The sequence below is a fragment of the Salminus brasiliensis genome, chromosome 1, assembly GCF_030463535.1.
Source record: "Salminus brasiliensis chromosome 1, fSalBra1.hap2, whole genome shotgun sequence".
NCBI lineage: Eukaryota > Metazoa > Chordata > Actinopteri > Characiformes > Bryconidae > Salminus > Salminus brasiliensis.
Window position 1 is genome coordinate 82,627,925 of NC_132878.1, and position 23,719 is coordinate 82,651,643.

At 41.5% G+C, this 23,719-nt stretch overlaps 1 protein-coding gene across 1 annotated transcript in view; it reads right to left on the reverse strand.

Moving 5' to 3' along the window:
- The window catches only part of gli3 (GLI family zinc finger 3), a 121,466-nt gene that overhangs the window by 67,067 nt on the left and 30,680 nt on the right, over window positions 1–23,719 (reverse strand). The window contains exon 3 of the mRNA XM_072691149.1: window positions 19,218–19,463. Within this exon, the coding sequence (XP_072547250.1) occupies window positions 19,218–19,463 (246 nt within the window). The remainder of the gene's footprint in view (window positions 1–19,217; window positions 19,464–23,719) is intronic.

The following is a 23,719-nucleotide window of genomic DNA, read 5'->3' on the forward strand; positions in this document are numbered from 1 at the left end:
GAGCAGTCTCAATTGTGGCTTACTGATTCTTTAAACATATATATATATAAATATATATATATATAAAACAGATTATAAACAGATTATTTTGGGGTACTTCGATTTGTAGATTTTAGATTTTAGAATTTTTTTTAAAAAAGCTAAATAATCTATCTGTGAAATAAGTCACTTTCAGCAGATACAATGCATTAAAATACATATGCAATGTCTAGTATAATACTTTTAAGAGAATCTTAAAATGAGAAAAAGAGTAAAATGCAAACATCCTAGTAAAAGTGTCTGCAGTGAATAGTTAAGTGAGTAGATGTACCAACAAGATCTCATAAAATTGGTACATATACTACTAAAGGGCACTCCAAGACATTCTGAACAAATGCACAAAGACATTCATATCAACTTTCTGATTTACAAGGCAATACTGTGGTACTGTTTTGCCAAATATAAACAACCCAGTTTGTCATGCACTCGAAGAAAAATTGGGTAAACAGTGACGCTTCAGCATTCTGCATTTCACCGTTAGGAACTAAGAATTAATGGGTTTATGTAGAGTTAAGGTTTTGGTTATGTTTAGGTAATGGTTATGTTTAGTGTAAGGGTTGGGGTTAGAGTTAGTTTAAGGTTAAAGTTAAGGTTTGGTAAGGGTTCGGTTAGGTTGCTTATGGACAAGTTTAAGTGGTTCTGTGCAACTTTAGAGTGAAAAAAGTAAAGTAGAACCATGCAAACATTTGGGCACCCCAAAAGTTTTAAGCTTCCGAATATTTTTTTTACCTTGGGTTAAATGGTTTAGACCATAATTAGCTGGTTAGGGCTACGGTTTGTTCACAGTGTGAACTGTTAAGAAAAGGCCAGGTGTACAACTTCAAAGCTTTAAAAATACTCCTCAAACTCCTCCAACAATCCGCAGCCCTGGACTCCTCTAAACAGCTGGCTAGCACTCTGTAAATGAAAATAACTGGTGCTTACAGAACAGAAGAAGGCTATGAAAAGAGGAAGATTAGGTTTTGGCTGCAATAAAGGCTGATTTTTGCCACTTATCCCAAGTTTTGTGCTAGTAGAATCCCTTTAATACACTATAAAATACGCTATAACTGAAAACTTAACAGTAGAAATGAAAGCCATACAGACACAAATTGTAATCAAAATGTCACTGTGCTACTTGGTACTTCTCTGTTCACACATAAGCCATTTTTAGAGCAGCAGTGGCATGGGACCATTCACTGTATTAATGCCTCTATTACAATGTTATCATGAGATGTTTGATGATGCTGTGAATACAATTAATACAACCACCGTTATTCTCTCTCACTCTTTCTCTTATTCTTTTGCTATACACATTCCCACGCTCACACAGTCCTCCCTCACTTGTTTACTTTGTCCCTTCTTCTTCCCCTCTGTTTTTATTCCGTTGTTGCGTTGCTCCCCATTCAAATGAATTTCTCGCTTGTGTGACAGCTGTTTATTTGAAACTGACTCTGAAGTTTACATGCTGAGGGCCACTCTCTTTCCCTCTCTCTCTCTCTCTCTCTCTCTTTCTCTCTCTCGCACACACAAACACACACACACAGATGTGCGAGCTCCATTAGAGAGCAAAACGACCCATGCCACCAGAGGTACACACTTACAGTGTGCAGGGACCGAAGGAAAAGGGGGAAAAAAGACCAAACAAGAGAACAAAAGAAAGAGAAGGAGAAAAAGAATTTCATCCATCTCCACTTCCTCTGGAGGGGCCGGCCTGCTCAGAGTCTGTGCACTACAGGACTAAATTGTCCCACTCTGGGGGAGAGTTGTGTTTGGTGTGTTTATTTGTGCCTGTTTAGAGCGGAGACAAACAGCTGCAGGAGAGAGAGAGAGAGAGAGAGAGACAGATACTCAGAGCAGAGTCTGTGCCACCAACTCTCCAGAGCCTGCTTGTTTGCTCTCCAGGCATAACACTGTACTGCATGCTGCCTTGTACATTTGCTAGTAAAGCAGAAAATACGCATCGCTGTTGTCATATCAAAACCTCATAAATCTGTTTTTTTATGTTCTATCTATTATTATTATTTATATTATTGCTCTAATGTCATTTAATTTTTAATCTTGCCTCTACATCTTGTTGATACAATAATACTTAAATTTATGGCAGTCTGCTGACACTCTTTTACAGAGTGAATCATTTGAATCATGTTACACAGGTAGGTGAATGTAGTGTTAGGAGTCTTGCCCAAGGGCTCTTGTTGGTGTAGAGAGGTGTAGCTTGCCTGGGAATCGTACCCTAGTCTATCAAAGGGAAGTTGATGTTATACATTCCACTTCATCAACCAACCTCATTCAGACATTGTAAAATAAAAAAAATAATAATAAAAATAATAAAAAAAAAGATTTATACTGTGTCTATTTTACCACTAACCATTTAAGGAAGTAAATAAGTAAACAGGATTATAGGAATATATAAAAACAATAAGTCCTTACTGATCTTAATTCCATTCTGCATTGATCTGATCTGAGTACCTTAAAGTTGAGTATTAGTCAATACCAATTCAAGCAGGTCTGATATTTACCAGACATATTATACAAGCATATCATTTAGGTTAGACAGAATATAAAACAGAGTAAACTAAAACAAATTGTAGATGGACATGTTTAGTTTTTTAAATTACATTATTTTAAATGACTATTTAAACTTTAAATAACCATTTTATAATATGATATTATTCAGTTTGACTGACCTCCTAATTAAAGTCTACATTTTGAAGTGATGGTGGTACACATTCATATTTTCTGGCCTTTGTTTTTTTGATAATGAAGGAATACTTTTCTATAGTCAGCCATACGTTTTGAGTATCTGCTGTAGCTGCTACTCCCCCCCAGGTTTGAACAAACTGTTCAATGCTGGTTTAAAATCAGAAAAGGGCCATTTTACAGGCATGGGCAAAACACAGTGTTTCTGTCGCAGTTTATCTATCCATGATCCAAGAGTGAAAGATGTCACAGCTGTGAATTTCCTGTATGGTTCTGGTGGCGTGCTGCTTTGCTGTGAATGGCAGAGATATCTGCATGCTCACATTTTACAACACTTTGTCTGCAGGAAAGGCGGCTACTTCAAACACAACTCAGATCTGGCAGTGCAGATCACAGTGCAGACGTGTAAACCACATTGTTATCTTTTGAAAACACATCTAGTTGTTGAATAATGTGAATAATGTCCATTCATTAAGCCTCTTTGACAGTGGAGCAGTGCTAACAATGACCAATCGATCAGGACTGCATTGAACTTAACAGAGCTGAGGACCGGTCCATAAAAATATGCCTGGATTGGCCCTGATCCATTTGATCAAAATCAGCCACTGATCTTGAATCACTGGATCAAATTAGAACAGCTACCACACCAATTGATCAAATCAGACCAGTAGCCAAACAAATGGATCAAATCAGACCAGAAGCCAAACCACTGGATCAAATCCGACCAGTAGCCAAACCACTGGATCAAATTTGACCAGTAGCCAAACCACTGGATCAAATCCGACCAGTAGCCAAATCACTGGATCAAATCAGACCAGAAGCCAAACCACTGGATCAAATCCGACCAGTAGCCAAACCACTGGATCAAATGTGACCAGTAGCCAAACCACTGGATCAAATCCGACCAGTAGCCAAACCACTGGATCAAATTTGACCAGTAGCCAAACCACTGGATCAAATCCGACCAGTAGCCAAATCACTGGATCAAATTTGACCAGTAGCCAAACCACTGGATCAAATCCGACCAGTAGCCAAATCACTGGATCAAATCAGACCAGAAGCCAAACCACTGGATCAAATCCGACCAGTAGCCAAACCACTGGATCAAATTTGACCAGTAGCCAAATCACTGGATCAAATCATATCAAAAGCCAAACCTTCAGCCTGATCCCAAAACACTGCATCAAAGAAAATCCAATCCCAATCCACTGAATCAAATCAGACCCAATCCCAAATCACTGGATAATATCATCCCAAACCATTACATCCATAGGCTGATATATTTAACTATGCCCAAAAGGGGGACAAAGTCTCTGAGTTTATCGCAGACAGGATGTTAGGTAAAAAAATTCTCAATCTCCTATAAAGTTAGAATTTCTTATGATGGTGACATTATGTCCTACGTCCACTGCCAAAAAACATTATCCCATTGCAAATACAGGCTTTGATTTTGGCTTTACTGCCCAACAAAGCACTTCCTTAAGGACAGCAGAAGAATAGAGGTTTGGCACTGCTTGCTGTTATATTAAAGCCTCCATACGCAATGAAAGAAGAGGCAATATCCGAACATTTCCTGTAGGGTTCTCCACAAAGAATGCAGTGTCACTGAAACCAAACCAAAACCCAAAACTACAGCTAACATTTCATGGCACTGTGCCATTTGCAGAAGTGGCATGCTTGAAAAAACCAAAGGTTTTTGTCTTCATTTTGTGGGAACTGTACTTTTCTTTTTTCCACCACCTACATAACGAAGCTGTCCGTCGTTGTTGACGGCCCTTTTCTCTTTTGAGGACTCTCTCTTTTTTTTTTGAAGCATAACTTTGCATAGCAGTGGCGCTGTCATTATTTTAAGCGGCACTCATTAAGATGTGATTACAAATGGGTTTTAATGAAAGGGGCGATTAGAGGCAAACTTTGACCAGACTCCATTACTTTCTAATGGAACACAAACATGGCCTGTTCTGAAGCAAAGAAATGATCATAATTATTTTAAAAGAGGGGAATACAGCCCCGAGCAGTTAATAACATCATGGCCCGAAACACTTTCGAAAGACTCTCTATGCTATAAAGTTTCATTACAAAGGCTCTTTGGGGGATTGGGGAGAACGTCATCGCTCTGATTGAGAAGTAATTGTATTCTCACAGACAAATCAGAGTGTAATTGAGAGGCAGCCTAATAACAAACAAACTACTTTTACTGCATGAAACAGTCAGGCTATGAGATTGGTCTATACTCTACCTGAAAACCAGGCCACAGTTTCATTAATTATATATTAACTAATGCTGCATTTAGAATTTCTGTATATTCTGAAAAATAAAGCTGCTTAAAAAAGTAAACATTAGCAATAATAGAAAGTGTGAGAAACCTTTAAATTGCTAAAGGACATTTACATTACTGGAAGGTTCTTTAGACCTTTAAAAGGGACCTCCAATCTCAAGGCATGGCATCTTACTTTTATTTAGCGCTATCAACTATTGGTTGAAACTACTAGAACTAACTAGGCAAATTTACTGAGCTAACCGCTTTGCTAGGCCACCACACATGAACCCAGTGTGAGACCAGTGAGTAAAACGCCCCTGCAGATACCAAACAATACATTCACTTAATGAAGAGCTTCATTTCATTGCGAAGTTTAGTACATTAAAATTCAACCAACCTAAGCTACTCTATATGGACAATAGTATTGGGACACCTGTTCATTTATCGTTTCTTCTGAAATCAAGGGAATTATAATAATGATAAAAGGATTTAGCCTGCGTTTGTAATAGTAACTGCCTCTTCTGTCCTGAGGAGAAGAGAAGGTTTCTACTAGATTTTGGAGGATTACTGTGATTTATGTGATTGCATTCAGCAACAAGAGCATTAGTGAGGTCAGGATGTTGGATGATCCCCACCCCACCTCATGCTCAATTCCCCAACTCATCCCAACAGAGTTTTTTTTCCATTGGCAGTACTTCTCTACAGGGACTAGACAAGCTGTGGGTGTGCCAGCAATGGGTGCAACTGAAACAGACACGTAGTGTATCTTAAATGCAGTTAAATGTGTGAACTGGAATGTTTGAACATGTCAATACAAATGCAACTAATTGCATAATTAATGAAATATTTCACTGGTCGTCATTTTGGTGCTGCCAACGATCCTGAACATATCCCTTTTTTTCTTACTGCCATGCATTAAAAGAATGTCAAAATGTGTGATGAGAGAGAGACAAAGAAAGAGAGCATTAGAGGTGAGGAAATAAAGAGATCAAGAAGGAATGAGCGAGAAAGAGAAGGGGACCGTTATGTGAATCATTAATGTGGAACATATGATGGTTCTGCAGAACTGTATTTGAGTGTGTGCTCGCTTGTGTGTGTGTGTGTGTGTGTGTGTGTGTGTGTGTGTGTGTGTGTGTGCGTGCACTGCCAGATTTCATTACGCCACTTCACTCCTCACTCATGATCTCACTGCTCAAACATGTTCGCCTTGACTGAGCTGATGACTGAGGGGCCAAGGAGCATTAAGCTGTGTGCGCCTGTGTGTGTGTGTGTGTGTATGTGTGTGTGTGTGTGTGTGTGTGTGTGTGTGTGTGTGTGTCAAGGCAGAGTCATATACTATACACACATGCACACGCTCTCACACATACATGCACACACCTGCACATATGTACCCAGTGTCTATTTGCTTTTTAAGTAGCACATGCTGAGAGATACATTTCTCTCAAGTGGAGTGAGGGAGAGAAAGGGAGAGACAGAGAGAGAGGGGGGGGGGGGTGGACAGGCAGAGAGTATAGTGTATAGTGTAATTTAATGCAGCAATGGTGACAGGCTGTTCTAGGAGGTAGTGCAGTAATTAGAGGGAGTAAATAAACGCCTTTGTTAAACGCCTTTACCAACCTTACGGTGTGTGGAAGGGTTAAACTAGTGTTTACTGAGACTCGGGCCTCCAGCTGTTTCTGCGTGTAAACACACATCAGGCCGGTCAGGCTCGCGCTCCACAGGAGTTACGCCTCACTTTTGTGCGTTTTGTTTAATTACAGTCCCAGATTGTTGGCACTCCAACAGGCTAAGTACTGCTGAATACATTAGCCTAATGTGCTAAATGCGGAGGCGAGAGAGAGGAAGAGAGAAAAAGAGAGAGATATGAGGGAGGAGAAAACTGGAGGAGGGGGTGGGCTTGATGTCTTAACGCTTGAAGTTTTGTCACTCAATAGATTAGCCATTTGAATTAACAAAATGTGACAAAAAAAGAGGGGGAAACAGGAAAACAGGCGGGAGGCAAATAATCTATAGGCTCTCTAGGCTTTATTTACATTGCAGGAATCAGATTTGCTTCTTAATCTGACTGAATGGTCACATTTCAAGTGTGTAAACCCAATTTGAATTTATTTATTTTTTAATAATTTCCAACATGACTTTTTACAAATAACTGCACCATAGTCCAGCTCAGTAATGCAGCACATTCAACTCAGTGTTACGCCATCACTCTAAGCAAAGTGTGCTTATTAGAATGAATGGGATCTTGTGCTCAGTAAAGTAGCAACAAAACTGTAGGCTGGGCATAGATAGGTCAATTTCTATTGCTATATCATTAGCTATTATATCTTTTTTTTCAGCAACTACTTTTAAAACTGGGGGTTAATTCCTGGCAAATTGTGCCAGTCATTCCTCTACAGAGTCACACACACACACACAAAAAAAAGTGTAGAGGGGGTCACACTGCCCTAATTGTCCTGATAACAAATAAATGAGCATTTTTCCTCACCCTGTCACAAAAGCAAACTCAATCTATTGATTTTTAGAACAGAGAGAGAGAGCGAGAGCGAGAGAGAAAGAGGGGTAAGGTGACTTAGTATCAAAGCAATCAGTTTAATTACAGGCAGGTCACCAAGGCAGACAGGGTTCAACACCTCAGGGCAAATTAAGCCCTCTCCCTAACCCACCCCATCTGTCTCACTCTCACACTCTCACTCTCAATTTCTCACTCTTTATACCCCAGATGCCTTTTTTGCTCGCATGGTGTGGTCCAAGCGGCATCATGGTACCTTTCTCTGGACCCTTCTAAACAGAGATCTCATTTGTTGGGCCGCTTCAAATAGACGTGAGGAAAATGAAGGCCGGTGCAGTCTGAGACTAACAGCATTGTGCATTAAATGTGCTCATTATTACTGATGATGAGCTCTTTCATGGGCATTAAAGTACTAACACAAAATAAGTCAATTTTGCTGGATAAACTGCAGGAATGTGGCTTACTTCATTTTCTCCCGAATGAAAGATGCAGGCAAAAGTCTGAAATGTCTGCTTCATACATTAATGATGTTTGCTCAGGGACAGTTACGTAATTTTAACCCAGCTGTGCTTTAAGAATCTGCAAAGAATGGATGTACTAGCAAGTAATGAACATACATGCTTTCTGGTGAGGTAATGTTCCTACAGTTGACTGATGAAATTCACTGTGATTTCAAATAAACCCAAACTTCAATGCATTTCCATGCCTCAAGCCCACTAAAAAGGTTGTGTTCTTGGTTTCAGTGTTTCATAAATCCTTGTATTTGTGATTCCGTCTGGGTTTGAACAGTTCTAACTTGCAAAAGTGTCAGTAAAATATTGAGGGTCAACTTTAGCTCATCTCCTCTAAATAAGCAGGATCGCATTAAATGTTTACTACATACAAGGAAAATAACTTTCTCTGCTCATGGGCAACCGTAAAGTCATTTAATACATGCCACTGGCTCAAGCTAGTGACATTGGTGGCATCAGAACCATATAAATATGAACAAAGAATTGTTTCGCAACAGCGCATGATGCATGATAATATCAAATGGATAACGGCATTGGATTTGATTTGACCGCAATTTATATTTTTTCTCCCCAATTTAGTAATTTCCAGTTTAAACCACACAAGCTGAAGAAGCACCGTAGGCTTGTGTTAAATACTGATGTGAATACGGACAAGTGTATCTGTCTGTACCCTGAATTCACTTCATTCTTACAGATATGGATGGAATGGAGCAGTACTACTGGGAATCGTGGGGGCAGTGTAGCCAATAGTTCCAGTGAGACACGACCACTACCATGTGGAAACAATGATGTCTGCCATTGTTGTTTCCACATGGTAGTGGTCGTGTCTCACTGGAACTATTGGCTACACTGCCCCCACGATTCCCAGTAGTACTGCTCCATTCCATCCAGAAACTCATGGCAGAACATTTTCACACGGTTTACAGACGTGTACACCACTGCCTTTCATTTTTTTTTGTAGTAAGCACATTATCCTGACCTCCTCCACCATCCTCATGTTTGTTGTTGTCATAAACCTTTGATGCTGAACTGCTCTCTAGTGAATGTATTGCTAGAAGTATGTAGAAGTATGTGATGCAGGCAGTGATGTTCATTTCCAAATGTAAAGGGGAAAAGACCATCCACCCAAAAATAAAAAGCCAAGTATAAATGATTTTGCTACAATGCAAAATATTAAATTTCTCTGTGATGCATTTTCTATTTAAATGTTTCAAACAAGCGATTCCTGTCCTTCCACTGATCAATTTATTGTTGAAAACTAGCAATATGAATCATGGTTTAGATCAGTAGAATCCATCCCTCCTCCTGGAGAGCTTCCTTCCTGCAGGTTTCAACTCTAATGTCTAAATCTAACACACCCCATTCAGCAAGTCAAGGAAATGTGAAGGCACCATCTGCACCAACAAAGCCTGCAGAATGGAAGCTCTCCAGGAGCAGGTTTGAAAAACAGCGGTTTCGATCCATTTTTGATCATTTCTTCATTTTGCTGAGATAGCTTGTGAGTTAAAAGGGAGGGTCTACAGTCCACAGTACACATCGCGGTCTGGACAAACCAGGCTTGCCTAGTCTTGTTGTAAGGAAAACATGATGTAGAAGTATGAATCATGAAAGTTGAGCAACTAAAGTTGCTGATTCGTTACTGTAAACGTGTGTAAGATGTCTGTGAATATCTCAATTTTTGTTTCCGTTTTCCCTCTTCCCCTTCACCATTTTTATTTCTCAGCTTTCAGTATCTCTCCCAAGCTCCAGCCCGAAACCAAGCAGGAGTTGTAATCCATTTACGCTGTACCGCCAAACAAATTCCTCCTAAATAACCTCTGACACACTTACAAGCAGACTTAGCCGGGGTACCATCAGGAGACCGGGGCTTCTGAAGGGGGGCAGAAACTCCAGGGAGAGAGTGAGAGAGGTGGAACAATTAAGAATGGAAGAGTGCGCACACAGGAGCAACAGAACAACAAAGAATTCAAACAGAGGCTCGAAACACTGAGAAAGTACCGTCACGCCGATTTCTCTCCGCCTTTCTCTCTTTTCCTATCTGTTTCTCATGCAGGTGGTGCCCAGGGGTGGCTTTTCTTGGGCTGGGCAGACAAAGTGTGCAGTGTGTGTGAAAGTGCATGTGTGAGAGCATGTATTTAAGACTTTGCGGGGACCAACTTTTCTCAAGGCAGTAGAAAATCATTTTGAGGCTATGGAAATGTTTGGCTGGTCCTACTTTTATAAAATTAATCACATATTTAAGTAGCTTAATTCATAGAAGTAAACTTAAAACCTAAATGTGGGGTTACGGGTGGTCTATGGAAATAGCCCTAAAAATAGTGTTACAAAGTTGTGTACTTTAAATGAATGTGTGCCTGTGGATGATTTGCCTGAGTGTGTTCACATGTGTGGGTTTGTTTCCTATATTTTCGAGGCAAAATCATCAGGACACCTCTTCAAAATCTACAATAAGAAAAACATTTCTCAATTTGAAAATGTAGTTTTTTAGACAAAATCTTCATATTTCTTGCACAAACTGAAAATGTAAAATCCTTTCTGACTTCTTACTTACTGTTACGGTTAGAGTCATTTATATACCAAAATGGACCATGCGCATGACCACACGTCCCGACTCTGTATAAAAACAAAACTCATGTGCTGTGTGTGCGAGTGTGTGAACCTTAAAGCTGATTAACCCAGTCCCACTGCCTTAATGAGAGCAGAGAACTGTGGGGCACCTCAGAGACCTCGGAACAGCGAACCTTCGCCTGAGCCTCAACCCAAGCCAAGCACTCACTCCACACACACATCAAAGAGTGGCGAACAGGAGAGGAGACGCGAGGGGGAGGGAGGAGAGGAGAGGAGGAGAGGAAGGAGAGGGGGATGGACGGAGGGATGCCTTATCTCCTCCTGAGAGGATGCTGCTCTGCGGAGTGAGATTGTCTAGAGCTGCCACCTGTCCCAGCCATCTTTGAAGGCAGCGCTAAGTCTGTGATGGGCCTGACCTCCTTCAGCTCCTTCTCTTTTATGTCTCTGTTCATTTTCTGCTTTGTTACATCCTCTCTCGCCCTCTCCCCCCACCCAACTCACTCTCCTGTGTCTCGTTCTCTCTCTCCCTCTCTCTCTCCCTCTCTCTCTCTCTCTCTCGTCTCCTGTGGCCTTCTCTCCGGTGCTAACTACAAGGGGCAGGGATGTACCTCTTGTTATTGAAGCTCACACCCATAATAAAGAAGGGAAACATTTTAATTACTGCTTTCTCTCCTGGCCCCTCCCTCCTTTGCTCTCCCACCCAGGACACAAAAGGCTTCGGTAAAGCCCAGAGCGGGGCGGATACAGAGGACGAGGGTGTTAACCTTACACCCGTCACCAGAGAGACTGGGGCTTACACATAGTCACACACGCATAGGCCTGGACTGAGCACATTGCTCTTTCTGTAATTCCCACTGAGATTATCTAGTACAGCAGCGTGGAGAAGTGAGAAGGAAGTAGAGAAGCTGAGATGAGGCGGTTTTACTTACCACCCGTACACCCTAGAATCACACCTTGGAGGTTTGGACCTGGGTTCAAGTGAAAGTAAGGAATGGCCCTGGCACCAATTTTAGGAGACCAAAAATTCTCTTAAGCATTATTATATAATTTTAGTTCTAGTATTTACATTTATAGTGCCAAAGTCATGTTCTGTGATTTGATAACCAATACACCCTGACATGGTCATTGTTGATATTGGCAGATATTATATCTACACTGGTCATATTGTGGACTTTTGTGTCTTTGAGCTCCACATCTTAAACACTGAAGTTTCAAGCTGACCATGCTTTTGGCCAGTTACTTGTCTCCCTACTGTATCCTACAATGTTTGAGTCCAGTCATTCCAGTAATGATTCCAGTCATTACGTTGAACAAAGCAGAGCTGCTTGAATTTCTGTGCCACCAGGAAGCTGTGTAAAAGACTGGTGGAGAGCATGAAAGCTATGACTTACAATCAGGGTTATGTCACAAAATATTGACTTCTGAAATTTCTTTAAATTAGTACATTGTTGTTTAAATATGAACAGTAACTTGATTTCTTTGCATTATTTGAAAACACTTATTTGAAACATGTTTTTGTTGTTTTGTTTGTATATATATATATATATAGAATTTAATGACAATGTTTATTTTACTCAAAAGCATGCCTATAAATAGTAAAACCAGAGAAATCCATAATGTGGAGACATCACTACATTTTTATATAGGCATTACACCTTATAGACGTGTTACACCTTTTCAGCTAATCTGTGTATAAGTCTACTTATTTGAAACAGGTTTTCATTGGTAGAATGCTAGTGTAAAATATGACCAAATTTGTTCAAATATCAATAAAACTTTTTAACTGGGAAAAAGTTGCACCCCACCCTTCCCTACTATTCAGGACATGATAGTTCAATGTAATAATGCTCCTACAGGACTCCAAGAAGCATTGCTCCTCTAAACATCCATTTGAACATCTTGCATGTGGCTGGCGATATTAAAAAAATATTTTAAAAGTAAACAAAAAAATAATCCTGTTTAAAAAACAGTTTAGTGTTGCTTTTCTAGAGATTTACAGCAGTTTTCAGAACAACACTTGGAAGGCGTGCCAAGATTAGCATTTTTGTTTGCATGTTCTTTCAAAGTTGAGAGATGGCTTGTTTTACATCATCATGGGAGTAAGGCAAACACAGATGTTGCAGAAACAACTGCAGCGAATCCACACATGTCCATCCATTAAGAATTGCCCTTATAAATAAGTGACTGAAAAATATAAAGAGAGACTTAAGACGTTGTTAAGAAACGGGCAACTCATCTCGATTACCTCAGTGGTTTGAGACAAGAGCATCGTTTATAGCCCTGGAGTGCTTTGTCTTTCATAACCCACTCCAGCACGAGCCCTTCAGGCAGGATAGGGCGAGAGGAAAAAGAGAAAAGAGAAGCGGAGGAACGCGGGGCTCGGCCGAACATGCCGAGGCTCCTCTAATAAGCTGCATAAAAGAGACTGATCCGCTTATCTGTGGTGTGCTGGAGCGAGAGGGCTAATGCCACTGATGTTTCTCTTTTGTGATGAAAGGATGAAGATGGAGGAGGAGTGCTCTTCCCAGTGCCTTCAGCGAGCCTGCGGCATCCCGAAAGTCCCATCCGTGCCCAAACGTGCCCTCTCCTTCACACTGTTCGCCCTCCACCATTTCTGTTTGCTCGGTCGCACCCTCAGCCTTCAGGACGTCCCAGGAGCAAAACCAAGAGCAAGCCTGCCAGAATTGGCCATATTTGCTCCCAGCAAAACCATGAAAAATTAGGGTACTAAATGCTTAGATATATAAATTATCAATGTTTACCACATAAAACACATTGTAAATTCAATACTGCAGACTGCAATCCACCCATTATACGGTATAATCAAACAAAAAGATACATATTCTAGTTAATAAAATTCTCATTCATTTAAAGATACATTTTGGTTGACTATAAAGATCACTCATTATATATACATAATATAGTGCATTATAACCAGTACAAATATCAACAGGCTAAATATTGTAGAGGTTGTTTGAGCTCACATGACTTTAGGGGATTTAGTATTTTTCAAAGTGGTGTGAAGGTTGTATTGAGTTGAGCTATGGAGTGAGATAAGAAGGATAAAGTTTGGATCTGCTATTGATTTAAAATGAATGAAGAATTTTGAAATGTTCTCTTATGTTAACTTCAACAACAACAACAACAACAATCCACATGTGTAAACCCAGAACTTCAAACATTATAACTTTTGTATTGCATGTTTGGATTGTGGAAGTTGCCAGTGGTACAATGTTTTTCACTTTTCTCACTGAAAAGTGACGACAAAATCAATACAATCCTTCTTTTGCTTAAATATATTCTGAAAATATGTTACAATTATGATCCTGAGCCTGATTTGAACCTGTTTTATTATAGACTGGGTAGGTTGACATCGATCCGTGGAATGTGACGTGAAATTATACAAAAAGATGCACTACGCACTACAACCAAAAGATGAATAAAATCATACCTTAATCGTGAGCAATATATTCATTTTTGGAACAATGAACAGTTCTCCAATGGTCAACTTTTTAAAGTGCAGTTTGGGAAGCTTTTAACTGTTCATTTGTATAGCTGACAGAAACCACTACGTCTTACCATTCAGGTCACGTTTACACTGCTGACAGCTGACTCTCTCAGTTCAGTGGTCAGTGGACGCTGAACACAGAGGGGGACAGATTGATATGAAGTCCCGCCTTGTGAGTGCAGCCGACCATCTCCGTGCAACAGTGGCCAGGGCTGTCTTCATCTGGGCCAGTGGTAGCTTACTATGCTCCACCAAGGGCACTGAGGTGGGGAATATTTCCAGATATAGTGTCCAGCATTGCGGGCCTGGCTGGAGAAGCAGGCAGCCAGAGTTTCGTGCCTGGATGAATTTATTGAGCCAGAAGGTCGTCGGCTGTGCCCTCCTGAGGGCTTAGACTACCCTGGAATAAAAACTTAACAAAGCCTTCACTCTTAAAAATAATGATGCTGAAAATGTTTTTGGTTCCTCCTCTCTATCTTTGAACAGAGATTCAGTTGGATCAAACACTTTCAAAGAACCATCATTTGAAAGGTTCTTAAGGGAACCCAAAATGATTATTCTACAGCATGGCTCCAGAGACCCCTTTTTGGCACCTTTGTGGGCCTTTTTTTGGGCAATGGATTACAGGCCATGGGGTGCTGGAGAGATCTTTATCGGAGCCAGAGCACTGAGCGTTGAAACTGTATCCACTGTTACAGCTTGGGCCCCACTTTCTTTCCAGCGGGATGAACGTTTCACACATCTGAGACGTCGTGGGCTGACACTTGGTAAGCTTAGAAGTAGTTTCACTTAGAATTGAATGTCAAGCACAGGTGTTCTGAAGGAGCTAATACTCTCTAAAAGGACAAAATGCTAAAGAACCATTCACACAGCCAAAAATGCTGTGCCAGACCTCAATACCACTATTGTTTGGTGGAGTTTGTTGAGGAAACGATATGGCTTCACACTTGTGGGACAACCACAGGCACAGCCAGCTACTCCAATGTGTCTCTAGCCCTGCTGGAAGTTTCTTCTTGCCTTATTAAAAGAAAAAAACATCTTAAAGATGTGTATGACAGCCAAGCTTTCAATTCAGCTTGCTTTAATACCCATATTGGGACACGGCTCTTACTAGCCATGCGTGCATCTGTTTAAGAAAATAAGAACACTTCGAGGAGGAGGACGAGGAGGAGGACGAGGATCCCCCATCCCAGTGGAGATGAGAAGTTGCTTAGCCAGCAAGTGGCTCACTGTTGCTGAGGCCCAGTGACCCTCTAATCAGCCTACAATATAAACAGATGTTGCAACGCTAGCGACGCTTACACACCCTCACACAATTACAATCTTAAGACATCCGCTCTCTCTCTCCCTCTCCCTCCTTCTCTCTCTCTCTCTTTCATTAATCCCCCCTTCAATCCCGAGTTCTTATCCACACTGTGTTAGCGAGGCAGTAAGCAGGATGATATGGAAACTCTTATCCCTTTTTTTTATTTATGAAAGAGAGAAAAGAGCAGCTAAGGCTCAGGAATCGCGATTCCACTAATGCGCAAAAATGCTATTTATCCTGTACGCTTTTTATCCTAAGCGACGATGAGCTTTGTGCGCGGCGGTGGGAGAGAAGCCGCTGAGCAAACACAGCATCTCCGCCTTGACTACAAGCTTTACTGCTGTATTTGAACTTTTTTGCCTCCATGGTCCACATTCATGTTAGTAAGTGAACCATGGTGACTCTGAAAGGTACAGGTAAAAATGTGCCTTTTGGTACTTTATTGCTGTGCATCCTAAAGGTACTCTTTTGGACCTCAAGGACCACACTGTATCTATGTTTATGTTTCTTCTCCTGTAAAATTACATTTTTGGAAATACAAAGAATTTGACTTTTTAAAAAATCTGATTTTTTGTTCACACAGCTCTAAAATTTGTACTGATATTTGATTTTGTTTTGGTTTTGTACTATTCACCTATTCCCCAATCTGCAAAGAGGCAGACAAGCAAAAGAACGAAGAAAGAGGAGATTTTCCTAGACCCCTACTGTATCAACAATATCAGCACCCCCCCTTCTCTCTTGGCCTTGGGTCTTCTCCTCCCTCTGTCTCGAGACCGCCGCATGTTGCCGTGGTGACCAGGTGTGTGAGCCGGCAGGTGGAGGCTCGTTTAGGAGCATTAGGCTCTGCCACGCTCCGGCAGGAAGACTAATCACACTTTACCTGTGTCGTCCCTCGCATTCCTTTACTACTGCCTACACAGCACAAAGAGCCACAAGCTCTCTATTACACACACACACACACACACAAACACATGTGTATCTTACACTTACATACACACACTAATGCACACACACACACCTGGGACACATTTATGACCTGATGGATCTGCAAAGAGGAGAGGAGCTCCGGAGGAAGTTGGGGCTCAAGAGTAATGTGTGTGTGTGCGTGTCTGTATATCATGGCTGGTTTTCACTGGAGTTTAAGAATTTTCACACCTCAAAGACTGTAGAAGCGAGTGATTGGCACCAGAGTTCCACTGTTGCTGTTGTTGTTTAAGCTGGGGAGTCAGACAGGCCTTTGGAGGTTGGGTGAGGATTGGGGGTTAGTTCAAGGATCATGCTCGTCTTCCACAGATCATTCAGACTCACACATCTAACACACACACACATACACACTAATTTACCTCATGGCAAGTAATGTAACCGAACACTTGTGTTGTTACTGAACAGAACATTTATTGTTGCATGATATTCCTAAGCTTAATTTAACTGCAAGACAACCTCCTCAAAGAACATGAAGGTTCTTCTAGTGATTCTTTGAGCGATACCACAGAAGACCCCTTTTTGGTTTCTATAAAGAACCATTTGAGGCACCTTTTTTTTAAGAGTGAAGGGTCAAACTTAAAAGCAGCTGCAACCTGAATAATGTATGACGATCTTGTTGAATGTATTGTAATGAACAGGTGTTTTCCACCGCAAGAACCCATTCAAGACTTCAGAAATTTCCGTCAAATGATCCAAAGCTGATTTTAGATCCTGGGCTTTAGCTCCAGGTAACTCTTTTTCTACACCAAAGTGATATTTTTCTACAGATCTGCTGGTTGGTCAACCCTGTTATCCAGAAATAGCACACTGATCTAATGCGCTACCACTATGACCCAGGGGTTGCAAGTTGGAATCCTGAGTCAAAGAGATTGGCACACAATTGGCGATGTTGGCCAACACATGCATCTGTTAGTTGGTGCAGTAGAGCTGGGGACCTGGAGCTTTCCTCTGAGAGTGTTGGCTGCCTGACAATGGTCCATTGGTGGTAGTTTGAAAATAGCCAGTGGCTGGCTTTGCATGTGTTAAAGGTCAGGAGTCCTTACCCTTTTAGTGTCAGAAACATTGCTAGTGCTAGGGAGTTATGAACTGGAAAAAATTAGAAAAGGAAAAAAAAAGCCCATTTAACAAACCCATCGAGTTGGACCAATCAAGACATGCATGCCTTGCAAAACATCTCCAACAGCAACTCGTTCAGGTACCATGTAGTCTGTGTAGTAGTTTTCACTCAACAGTTAAGGGTAATGGCTTTCCTAACGACTTCATCCCTATTATCTTGTCACTCATAATTCCAGCGATTTTCTTGTCCGATTGGGACAAGGAATTAATTCTGTTGGGGTCTTCCATGCGGAAAGAATAGACTGCTTTCAGATGAGGTGGCCCCCTTTGACTTTTCCTGACCTTTTTCAACTCTTCTGTTGAGGATAGTGACTTTTCCACATGAACTTTAACCCCAGTGGGTCACCCTATACCCTTCACTGCTCCTACTAGGGTCCAGCCAGTCGGAACGTCCTTCTTCCCCCTTCTGTCTAGTCCAGTCTTTCCCTTTCTCTCCTCATTTTGTCTTTTCATTATTTCCTTCAACTTCGGACCCCATGGCCCACCTTCTGCTACTGCCTAGTGTATACTCTCTCTCTCTTCCTCTCTTTCAGTCTTTATGAAAGCTGGCAGTCTTGCTGAGCTGGACAAGGTGCTATTAGCCTGTGATGTTGTGCTTGTGAGTCTACTGATTAGGCTGACTGTAGTTAACCTTTCTGCATTCGGACAAGTCAGCTGGATCATTGCCGGCAGAGCGGGGAAAAGGAGAGTGCAGCTAATGAACTAGCTCAGGAGAGATATAGTAAACGTGCCAGAAGATGGAGAGAAAGTGTGGGAGAGGAAGAGAGAGAGAGAGTGAGAGAGAACTTCATTAAGTGCAGTGGATTAAGTCTACTCTGTCAGGCCCAGCTCGAGGCCAATTTAGCCAAACTAAACAAGCCATCACACTGAATTCCAGTCCGCAGGCGACGGCCCGGCAAAAGGTGCTGGGCCAAATTAACCCCTCAAAAGGCCGTCGCTCACATCATCTCTCTCACTCTTTCTTGCTCTCTTTTCTCTTTCTTTTGCCCTCTCTTTTTATTGCTGACACTCTGTAACGGGAATCGGTGAAATTAAGGGAGGGAGAGAAAGAAGGAAAGAGAGAGAGGGAGGAAAAGAGAAGCTGACGGCTCTCCTCCCCGCAGTGCTTTGATCAGAGTGCTGATTAGGGAGGCTGGAGTTGTGTGCTTACTCTCGGCCCCAAATGAGGGAATTAGGGAACGGAGCGACTCTTCCCCCCATCCTAACCTCCCAACGAAATAAAAAAGACAAGAGAGAGAGAAAGAGAGGGAGAGGATAGAGATGGGGTGGGGGGCAACTAGACAAACTAGACAACCTGCCTCTCCTGCATACAGAAAAAGCTATATTCTCCAGTCTCCACTTCACTACAGAAATCAGATGTCAGAGAAAGAAAGAAGCCAATTGGATCAAACACCCATCCAAACAAGCAATTCCATAGGTGTGCTAGATGTGCTAGCTAAAGTCCAAAAGTATCCGCCCTTTCTAACCTTTCTAATAAAAGCACATTAAATGGCTATTTGAGGGATGACATTGAAGAACCACCTTTGGTTACTAACCAACCATGATTGTTATAAAGATGTATGAGAGTGAAGAACCTATACATCAAGTAAATGTTTTATTTCGAAAGGTTTGTCACACATCTCACTTACAAACATGGTTCCTTAAGTGACCAAAAGTAGTTCTTCCATGGCATTGCTCAAATAACCATTTGAAAAACAATAGAATAAGAAACAAGGCACATGGCAGTCACTTACCATAGTGGGCGTCCAGGTAGCCATTTCGAGGGTCCATGGCAAACAGTGTGCCCCGGTAGGGAAGAGTGTGGTCAGCCAGGTGGGGCAGAGAGGTGTGCAGCTCCTTCTTCACCTGTGAAGGGCGCTCTTCTGTGGAGGTGGACGGCTCCTCACTCAGCTTAGCGGCTGCCGAGCCCAGGCCAGCTGGCTGCCCGCCGATCGCGTTACGCCTCTCCCGATGGTACGGAGAACCAGAGCTGTCATCCTCTGATAGAGACAGACAGACAGAAAGAGAGGGATAGACTTGAGGTGAAACCAGTCATTGTGTTTAATAATGTGAAAACCACGGTATGGATCAGCATCACATCTTGAGTGATCTCTAAAAGGGAATTCTGCCAACTCTATTGTGGACAACACAGTAACACGATGCATTTGGGACTTTGATTTTAACAACCTCTGATAAAATCCTATGAGCTAGTTACCCTATATGGTTACTCTATATAGTTACCCTATATGTACAAAAGTATCATTTTAATGGGTGAGTTCTGCTGCCTGGGTCCTGCACCCTTTGCTGACCCATTAATGACATAGACACAGTTGCATGTACAGCTTGTTTAATCATCATTGAAAATCATTGCCAACATGACAGGACGCTAATCACCAAAATCACCATGCCCAATGCGATCTAATAGGGGTACAAAGTCATGCAGCATTGGCGCTAGAACTGACTTCTCCAGAGTACCTTTGGAAAAAAAAATAAGTCTGGGTGACATTTTTGATCTATACCTAATTATCCATTTTCAGTACCTGATCTCATTAAGGTTCTCATGGCTGAATGCCATCAAATCCTCACAGTGATGCTCCAAAATTGAATGTGAGGCCTTTGCAAAAAAGTAAATGTTGGAGCAATTTAATGTTTCTCCAAATCTCAATATTTACCACTTTATTAAATGAGACCTACATGTACAGTAGTTCATGTCATAGAAGCAGAATTAGGAATGACCAACACTTAAAATAGAAAACTACAGAATTACACTTTACTCACCAGACATGTCTTGGCTGATTGTTTAAATTTGGGATAAGGAGCAAATTGTGTAAAATGTTAATTGAACTATTTCTTTTATTGATTTTAGTTCTAACCAGCTGAGAAACATTAGGTTCGGTTTGGAATGCAAAATGAATACTGGCTCTGCTTGGTGAAAACTGACATCAGTGATGGATTAGCAATAAAATATGTATAGAAAGGCAGATAACGCTACAAGAAATGACTACAGCTGCCGGCCATTAGCAGTCAGAGCCTGAGAGAGCTCAACTGGTCTTGCTCTCTTTGGCCTTGCTTCTTTCCCCACATCACTTCAGTGAGATGCTGGCTGGCATGAGAGCTGGGTACACAGCTCTTTCCTCTGAGCGTGTTGGTTGCCCGGTGATGCTGCATTGACGGAAATTCAAAAAGAGGGAGTGACTAATTTACGCATGTGTCGGAGGAAGCAGTGTCAATCACCCCACCCTCCCAGTATCAGGAGCATTACATGTGATAAAACAGTACTTGGCTGGGGTTAAGTAATTGGCTAAAATTCTATATACAATTGGGGAAGAAAATGTATTAATATGTTAAAAATACTATACACAGTACTACTATATTATTGAAATATTACAAATATTACAGTATTACAAATATTGAACAAAATAAGCTAAAAAAAGTTTTTGTCTGTAGTTTAAAATATTTCATCCTACATTCTATCAATTATTTAAGATAAATTTACAATATACAAATGAAATTAATTTTAAATTTACTTTTTGCTCATTTTAATAAAAATAATGCGGATAAAAGTATAAATGCATTTAATGATGTTTTTTTTTGCGATTCACTGAACTCTACAGCCTCCTCGCACACCATCCAGCTGCACATCTTTAGCTCATACACACACATAGTGTGTGGAGATGGGAAACAGGGTGCTACATTAATCTGAACATGAAGAACAGGGAGAGTGTGAAAAAGAGCATGCAGATGCTGAAGATCTTTCTAAATCAAACCTTTACGGCTGAATAATGCCATAACTTCTTGCTTAGTAATAGTTCTGTCAGAGCGCATTTTCTTCAGGTGTGTTCACACACACACACACACACACACACACACACACAAACACATATACACACAGTAACATGGAACAGGTCTGCTCACGCTAAAAGCTCTGGAGGAAGCTGAAATCAGCACGTTTGGTTTTAGGAGTGCTTTATGTGCTTTATGGGGAATTGTGTCTGGAGCTTCTTGATTTTAGTCACTCCCAGCTAAATTAGCAAACTTACACACACATGCCAACACAGAGGTTTTTTTAAGTGTAAAGTATGTATCCTAATGTATTATAGCCTAATATGAATACACAGTTCAGAATGAAGGGAGTTTTGCTCACCAGACAACAACTTGCTCACCAGACACAAGACCCCTAGGATCACTCTGCTTTCATGTTAAACTCCCTGCACTTATGTGCATGTGTGGCTGCATCCAAACAGTTCTGAGTAGTGAGAAATCTGAGTAGTCTCTTATCTGCTTTACTAGATGTTGGCTGATTGGTATCTCATGGCCTCAGTGAATATACAGAGCTGACAAACTAATGGATCCACATGGCTGCCAGATCAGGCTAAGGTTCTGTACAGTAGCAGTCAGCGCTCTAGTTTAACATGTAGCTTTGAAACCGGTCTCCTGTCACTTTCCAGAAACAGATACAGATAACCGCGTTGGGGTAAACCAATACATTACCTATACTCTAGAGTATCTCAAAAATAAGAACATCATGAAACGGTTGATTTTGTTAATGATTTAATTCAAAAAGCTAGACTGTCATATGTTTTATATTTGTTACTTGTAACATGATATATTGCAAGTTTTACTTTTAATGGAGGAAAGGCAGAGAAGCACAGAATCCAAGGTGTCTTAAATCCAGTGATAGTTTGCTGTCATCAACTGGTGCTGTATCAAGTCCAAAGTCAAAATAGCCGTATACTAGGAGATTTTAGAGCACTTGCTTCTATCTGTTGAGAAGCTTCATAGAGATGCCGACATTTTTTTCCAGTACAAATTAGCACCTGCCCACAGTGCCAAAGCTGCAACCATTTTGCTGATCATGATATTACTGTGCACAGTTGTGGAGTAAATTAGCTTTTACTCCACTGCCATAAATACAAATTGAGCTTGCCCTCATTGGGAGCTGTACAAGTGCATCTGTTGACAAGCTATGAGACACAGAACCGACATCTGAAGTGAAAAAAGCATGCTGAAGCATGCAAGCTGAAGCGATATTAAAATATTGTTAATATTTCAGGATTTTACACAAATATGACACTTGCGAGAGGTCTTGTGCAGCTCCACCAAAGTTACATAGTGCAATAGCAGAGTTTCGGGCTTGCAGTGGCAATGACAGAGAAGCCATTCTCTCTATTTCAAGACAGTGGAGCACCAACGTGATTTTGAAACTGTACTTTAAGGTATAATTGATACATAACGTTGTTTTAACATGTTTGAATCAAAGCACCATTTCACTCCATAAAAAAAGTTATTTTAACTAAAACAAAAACAATGGTTCCTATTCGGGAGCCTGAACAAACACACACACACATACCACATGGACACACCAGCACACACAGGCTGAGAAGAGGCCCTGTGTCTGCACTGTGTCCAACCTGAGAAATAAAACAGGCAAACCTTCAACATCTCAGCAGCCAACAGATGAGCACTTCCCACAAATGCTCTCTCTCTCTCTCTCTCTCTCTCTCTCTCTCTCTCACCTCTCTCCGTCTGTCTCTCTCTTCCTACCTCTCTCACTTCTCTCTCTCTTGCTCTCTCTGCCTGTCAGCTCTCTCCTTCTCTCCCTTTTCTGTCAGCTCTCTCTCTCTTTTTTTCAAAGACACAGAATCCCATGGAGAGGGCAGCTGAGTCTTTTCCCTGCATTCCAAACTGCCCATTAAGTGGCCTCATGGGTAGTATCAACGCCCACAAGCCACCCCCCTCCTTCCCCCCATCCTTCTCTCTCTCGCTCTCGCTCCTCCTCTTGCTCTAGCTTGCTCTAGCTCTCTCGCACGCGTAGTCACTTTCTACCTCTCTATTGCTCCTTCTTTCTTCCACACAAACATGTGTGCGTTTGTGTGTGCGTGTGTTTAAGTAAGCTGTTCTGCAGGGCAGGCAGTGCAGCAGAGTCAGAAGTGAAGCCTGCAGGGATGGCCTCCCCGGTGGGTTTAAACTGGAGCGGAGTGTTCTCAGTTTACGGGCTCTGCTGGCTTTAGTGGGTTTTTACTGCTTGATTCGGGTCAGGGAGATGTGACCCATTACCCTACGCTCTATAGGTCATCACCTCTGCACTCAGAGGGGAACAGCATGGGGGGGCGGTACTCCCCTCCTGCAGAGCAAGCTTTCTACCATAGCATAGGGGAATGCTATCCATCAACTGCTTTAGTTTATTGCAGAACCTAACGTGATTATTTAACCAATATTTATAAAATCTCCCCCTTATCCCAAATGCAGTCGATCA